Raw genomic sequence first — 7,065 nt, forward strand, 5'->3', positions numbered from 1 at the left:
CTTCAAAAAGAAACAAGATCAAGATGTGATATTTCCCCAGACACCAGCTATGTTTTCCTTTGCATCCCCTGAAACATGCTGTGGTCAAAACCCTTTGCATGTTGGTGTTGGTTAGTTGAACTGAAATGAATCACAAACTTCAGTAAGAGTACATCTTTTTGAAAAAGTCTTTGAACCTGCTCTATATTATTAAATTAAGTATTGATTTCCTACTCTTCTGCTGTATCACTTAAGTGGTATATTGTGGTTGGAAGGTAACTAGAAAACAGACAGGTTGTTCCTATATAGTCCAAGACCTGATATCTGATTTTTGCTTTCACTTCCTGAAGTACAAAAAGCACAGCGGCTGCAGCTGATGTCAATCTAAGGAGTCATTGCTGTTTACTGCGAATAGACTTCATCACAAGTTCACATAGGTATGTATTACCTGAAATTTCCATTCTGTTCTCAGTTTACAAGGTAAATATGATGACTAAAAAGCATGAATAATAAAATGTAGCAAAGTCATTATTTTTGCAAAGAGTTTCTACCACCTATTGTGTGTCGATGGGGTCATTTAACTTCCTCAACTGAGCCTCCTGAGAACAAATGCTGATTTTGTAAAGGAAATATTCAACTGTGCCAGAGAATAGTGCCCTCAGGGCTGAAAATGGGGCCCAGAGAGCAAATACAGGCAGGTGAAACACCAACCAATCCCAGCCATAACAAAGGCCAGCGAGGTGTGAGACAGTTGGAAATCGGGGTGTGTCTGGCTCGTCTGTCAGGCCGTACTTGAACCAAATGGTTGCTTTTAAGTTTATGAAACAAATGACTGGAGCTCAGGCCTGAGTCATTCAGACCTGCAGTCACCCACCGGTGAGGTCACTGATAGGTTAGCAGCATCACACAGGAACTCATATGCAAGAATTTTCCTCATATTGGACGTTCAGTTCAGGTTTATACAGAATAAATCACACAAAGATAGTAGATATATAGACATGTTGTCCTGTTCAAATCTGGACTCTTGTTGCCTATTCAAAATGTTGGCTTTTTTCAGTTCAATAAGTTTTTGGGGATTTTCAATACAGTGTAAGGATACCACCCATTTATTATTCAATCAAATCTAAACCTTAATTAGACTGTGTTCCTGTGTTCCTGTATCAACACAGGGTATTAAAAGGCACGTCACACAAGAAGTACAAGCCTCGTGAACGGGGACAAGAGGGCAGTCTCGTGCACTAATGTAGAATTCGTTGAGAGATTTCCACTTCTTCCACAGCCACTTAGGTAATGCAGCGCTACTCTCTGACTGCATACCTGTGTGAATAGCTGCACTGAATCCCAGTATCAGTTCACACAGCCTGTCTCCAAACCCAGCGGGCTGTTCTAAAGATACCTGTACGTATGTATGTATGTATGTATGTGTGTGTGTGTGTGTGTGTGTGTGTGTGTGTGTGTGTGTGTGTGTGTGTGTAACCTACTTCAGAGCACATCAGGTGCCCAGCATGCAGCAGCCACTGCAGAGGGGAGGATCCACAACGGTATCACTTACACTCTCTTCAAGGGCAAGTCTCAAGGACAAGCTCAGTCTAACCTTCCACAGACCAGCTGCTGGTGCACAAGACATGCTCGCTTATTTGACACATAGCACCGGGCGACAAGGAGCGGGAACGTTTAGCAGTTAGCTCATTTTTTAAGGCTCTGCCCTCATTTACAGCTGATTTGTGTGCGATAGTAGGTTGCCTTTCTGGAGAGGCACGACCACAGCAGTAAGTGGTGCATCCTACCCACACCTTCAGTATGAGGCATGATAAATCTGTGTCATTTGTTACTTCCAGCTCAAACGCATAAAAAAAAAATCAAAAAAAATCAAGGTTTCATTTTGATGAGAGTTTTTCTTTTGGTTGCCTTTGAAACTAACAGGAGATGTGGTGTAATTCTGAGATGAGCCCAAAGTCAATTTTGATTACTAGGTCAAAATGTTCAGAGATCAATTTATAGAGGAAGACAGTAACTCGTGTCTTCGCAATGTGTGAGATTTGAATAAAAAACAAAAGACTTCAGGTTTGTATGCAAACGGTATAAAAATTTAATGTTGCTGTTGATGTTAGCATGCTTTTTAGAAATCAACCAAAATCAGGAGAAGCATTGAATCACAAAGTGACATGTGAATATAAAGTACAGCAGTGCTACTTATTTATTTTTTTTGTTCATTTTTCTATTTTCTTAACAAAATAGAGGCTCCTCAGTGCCTGGTGGCGCGTCATACAGAGGAGCGATACCCGGTGACAACTCTTGATTTTGTCTCCTCCACCAGGAGCAATAAGCTATTATTTACAGAACAATTTGTACATCAAATAATCCGTCATACAAACAAACCGGGAAAAGTCCCATTCACTCTTATGTACAAAGAAAGGCATTCACACTTCACTCCATTATAAGTGTGCAATGAAGACCTCTAACCCAACTTCCATACTCATCATGAAGGCTACATAGGTTCACTGTCACACTGGTAAACTACTAACAAAAAGGTTTTTCTCAATTCCCATCACAGCATACCATGGAATATCTTGGTCATAGCTATAAAAGTCCATTCGTTTACTCCCCCGTTCAAAACTAAAACACTGTGCAAAGAAAAAAATAAAAACACGGCAAACTGGGAATCTAACTGCTGGCAATTCATCGGAAGCCAACCAAAACGTGAATGTATTCCAAAACAAATTCATTTCAGGATAATTTACATGAGGCATGTTGTTTTATAAACTGTACCTTTTCAAAAGTGACAGGTAACTTGAGGGCAACGTTCTTGACTGTGAATGAGGCAGTTTATTTCAAAAGCACACTTGTTTTGTGTCTGAAGAGCGCTTCAGTTCAGATAATCTGCGAAGAAGCTGCTGCTGTCGGGACTTGAGTCGTTTCTTCTCCTGGATCTGCCGTTTCTCCCTGGTGTGCAGCTCCACGAGGTACTCTGTTGCCTGGGTCAGGATGGCCACCTTCGGAGTTTTGGCAGACTCCAGGCCGGGGATCTGATCCCGCAAGGCGAGGAAACGAGACCGGAGGTCGTTCCTCCTCTTCCTCTCTAGGAAGTTGTGGTTCCGTCTGCGGTCAGTGTCCTCTGTGTCCGAGTTTTGGGGAGTCTCTGCGGGGGAGGCAGGCTGGGAGACATGAGCCGAAGAGCCCGGCTGCCGACTGGATGCCGTGCAGGCACGCTTGCTTTGAGGCTCTTCCTCATACTCCTCCTCTTCATCTTCGTCTTCATCCTCCGGTTCCGGCTCGCTGTCTGGGGACCGGGCGGCGTAGTTGTGCTGCTGCCGGTGCACGGACATGTGGAAGCGTTTGGGGCAGGGGTCGGCCCGGACCGTGATGGTGACCGGTTTTCTGACGTTCACCAGCCGCACCCGGTTCTGCTTGCTCTCCACGGTGACCACATCGATTTCTTCCTCGTCATCTGTCATCAGATAGAAAAATTATTCAGCAACATACACAAGGCGTGCGGGTGAGATTTTTCAACGGCACCCTTTACAAAATACTTCCTAGCTTGACATGCCTGTACGGAGTCACGCTCAATCAAACTTTAACTAAACTAACCATAAGGAAGTAGATTCCTTTGACCAAGCATGCAGATCACTATGCTCCCGCTCTGCGGGAGGAGGGCAGAGCGGGAGCAGAGGTGTTAACAGCAGTGGTAGTCCGTGCCAAAGCAAGCAGGAGTCCAAGCTTTTGTCACTGAGCACTGCGCCTTCCAGTGCTCAGTGACAGTTTCAATGAGGAGATCTGCTTGCAGGGGGCATTCCCTAATTTGGGAAATGTGCAAGAGTTACCCTCAAGGTCTGTCGCTGTGTGTGTGTGTGTGCAGTATTAGTAATAAATCATCGGGACTTGTTCACCCCGCCCCTCCACCGCAGATCCGACCGTAATGCAGGGCAAGTGAGAGATATTGAAACGGGGGGAATTCAAGTTAAAGCGACGAGGGCGCGGTTTTTGAAAGGCTGCGTGTGGACTCAGAGCGAGCATGTGGCGCATTGGCAAACGGGGAGTGAAAATCCAGCCTTTAAAGGTGACTGTCTGTGTTGCGCTTGATAACCCCGCTGCACCGCGGACCACAGTTATGCAACAGCAGCCCACTTTTCCAAATTACGCATTGTTAGAGGGCAATATAATCCGGAGGTAGGGGCGGGGTGGGGCAATTTGGAGCACGGCTGCTTCCTTACCAGAAGAATCAGAGCGAGACTCGGAGCCAGACGACGCCGGCTTCCTGAAGCTGCTTGACGGGAAGGTGAGAACAGCCGCCGGGTCGACGCAGTCCGTCGCCGAGGCCGTGAGCGGGCCACCGGGCGAGACACACGGCGCTTTGCTCGGTCTCACGGAGATCTGGGCCACGGGGGGGGCGCCGCTCTGCGCCGCAGCTGACATTCTTCCGCTGACCTTCTCCAGCTGCTTACTGGCGGAGAAACTACTCCACATGCAGTCCTGGATGATGATGGAGCTGAGGTTGCCGAACAGCTCCCCCGTATTGGGGATGAACTGGCCCTCGCACTCCTCGTCCTGGCCCAGCATCTTGGACAGCCAGTTGAGCTTGTCTCCCGGCGAAAGGTGCAGGGCAGCACCGCTCGGAGTCCGGTTGGGGGACATGGGAGGCGTGGGCAGCAGCTCGAACTTTTTCCATATGTCCTCGCTCGGTGCAGTTGACTTGTAAAAATCCTCCTTGGTGTCGAAATCGTCGAAAAAATAGTGCTGGTAACAGTCGAACTCCATGTTTCCAGCTGATAAAATCCTCTAGAGTTTATTCCCAGAAACGATCAAATGACACCAGTGGCCTCTGAAGAACGTCCTGCACAACCTGGGGGGGGGGGGGGGGGGGTATATCACAGTGATTAGCAATGATCTTTTTTAAAGTAGCTCCCATCTGATCTATGATCACATTTCACGTATCCATCATGGGCTCACAGCCCGACTACTTTCTACAGATGGGACCACATTCATAATTGATTGCATCTTGCGGATGTTCTCTTTCTCGGTGATGGACTCAAACCGTCCAGGCACACAAGGTTATTACATAATCTAGTTATATATAGGCGTCAGCTATAATTCATGGCAAGTTAGGAATGGAAATGAGGCGACGCGGGATGACCGCAGGCTCCGTTTTAAGGGGACTGCGCTGCGTAAAAGTAGTAGATCAAGGCTGTATTTCCTGAAATGTAGGCTGCGCTTTGTTCCGCGGAGCAGTCGCGAAACCGGCAAAAAGAAAAGAAGAAAAGTGGAATCCTGCAAATTCTCAGAGTGGGTTAAACCTCGCAAGACAGCCCCCCTCCCCCCCCTAGGCTCAAACTTTCATCGGCAGGCACCAGAATAAAACTACTCACCGGCTTCTCCGCAAAATCCCACTGTGAAATTCAGGGCATCGAAAGCCCCTCCGCAGCAGCCAAAGAGCAAAATGTCCACGGTTCACGGGGATCAGGCGGATAAAGGCTGCCGAGTTGCGACTGGATACAAAGATGTGGTGTTACACTTTGGTTCTGGTTCAGTTTAAAAAGCGCAAAAGGCAAAAACGAGGGGGGGGGGGGGACAACAACAGGCACCGGGTCCGCCCCACAATGTGTACTAGAAAGCCACACAGTGCGTTTTTCGCGCCAGTGAGATATCCTGTTATAAGGCGATTAAAAAAAAAGTGCAGGGAGGAGCCTCTGAAATATCTGCAGCGGTAGATCCGGGTTAGGCCCTTCGTTTGCATCAGAGGCGAGGCGGGGGGGGCGCACGGCCCCGCCCCGTCTACGACACCAAGTATGGTCACAAGAATCGACGTCTATATTTTTTCATCAATATTCCAGCTGTTGCTCCGGTAGTGGTCTCAGAAAGAGAACAGATGTTTTAGTCACAAGTCATTCATTTACTCACTTCCGTCGCCTATCTCAGTCAAAGGTTTGGGTACTGTACCTGGGTTTTACCGTTAGGCGATACACTTTGTATCTCCACCTCACTACATCTGAGAGGGAGATAGTCAAATTCATACTCCAGCATATTTAAATTTGACACACGTACTTGCTTGTTACTCTGTAAATAAAGCTTTTACACAGAAAAATCAATTTAGTATCAACTTAAACATAAATTAAGAAGCATAGTTGGTGATTAAACGACCAAACAGTATACAAAGAAGTAAAAATTAGCTCCACCTTGTGCTGCAATAGCAATAAGAGACTTACACATGAATGCATCAGTAATAATTATCCAAAGTTATAATATAAAGAGATGAAAGAATCGGTTGATTAATCGATTAGTCGATCAACTGAAAAATAATGTCCTACTGTAAGTCATTTTTTGAGCAAAAAAGTCAAACGTTGCCTGGTTCCAGCTTCTCAACTCTGAAGGTCTGCTGATTTTCTTTGTCTTATGTGAACGTGAACCTAATATCCTTTGGTTTTGGACTGTTGATTGGACAAAGCGTGGCAAGCGAAGACGTCGCCCCAGGCTTTAGGAAATTGTGTTCGGCAGTTTTCTTAATTTTCTATCATTTTATAGATCAAAATTCCAGAAAATAACTGCAAGATTAATAAAGAATGAAAATAGTTGTTGATTGAAGCTGTAATAATCTTTCAAAATATAATATTCACAGAGCCTTTTTTTCTGCATGAGTACTTTTACTTGTAAAACTTTAAGTAAATGTGGCTGTTAACACTTTAGGACTTTTACTTAGGTACATTTTTAAATCCAGGACGTTTACTTGTAATGAAGTATTTTTACATTGTTTTATTGCTGCTTTTACTTAAGTTATTAATCCATCTTCTACCACCGCATCCCAGTATAATTAACATATATCACGGAGGGCACATGATTCATGTTTCATTATAACACCATAATGCATTCGAGATAGTCCACAGTGCAGGTAGATCCAGTCAAGACTGTGAACCTCATCCTTAGATACAGTTGACACGTCTCCACCTTGATGGCAAACATTCGTTTTTTGCTGATCCTCTTTTCCCTTAATCCTGTTAAAATTGGCAGACGTCAGAAGTCTAAAGACTTTTAAATCTACGTTTTCACCCCAAACAGTTTCAGCTGCATAAAAGGCTTGTTTCGGTTAAATGATTT

At 45.3% G+C, this 7,065-nt stretch overlaps 1 protein-coding gene across 1 annotated transcript; it reads right to left on the minus strand.

The window, feature by feature from the left end:
- Positions 1–2,061: 2,061 nt before the first annotated feature.
- mycla (MYCL proto-oncogene, bHLH transcription factor a) lies at positions 2,062–5,654 on the minus strand. The gene is made up of 3 exons (XM_040138236.1): positions 5,343–5,654; positions 4,191–4,819; positions 2,062–3,427 (listed from the first exon to the last, which is right to left on the minus strand). Exons 2-3 carry the CDS (start codon positions 4,732–4,734, stop codon positions 2,811–2,813), a joined length of 1,161 nt encoding a protein of 386 aa, XP_039994170.1. The 5' UTR covers positions 4,735–4,819; positions 5,343–5,654; the 3' UTR covers positions 2,062–2,810.
- Between the last annotated feature and the right edge of the window lie 1,411 nt (positions 5,655–7,065).

The sequence above is a fragment of the Xiphias gladius genome, chromosome 10, assembly GCF_016859285.1.
Source record: "Xiphias gladius isolate SHS-SW01 ecotype Sanya breed wild chromosome 10, ASM1685928v1, whole genome shotgun sequence".
Classification (NCBI taxonomy): domain Eukaryota; kingdom Metazoa; phylum Chordata; class Actinopteri; order Istiophoriformes; family Xiphiidae; genus Xiphias; species Xiphias gladius.

Coding starts and splice junctions, on each gene's coding strand:
- mycla (XM_040138236.1), bottom strand. CDS start 4,734: ATGGAGTTCGACTGTTACCAGCACTATTTTTTCGACGATTTCGACACC. Junction 3,428..4,190: donor GTCTCGCTCTGATTCTTCTG/GTAAGGAAGCAG, acceptor ATCTGATGACAG/ATGACGAGGAAGAAATCGAT.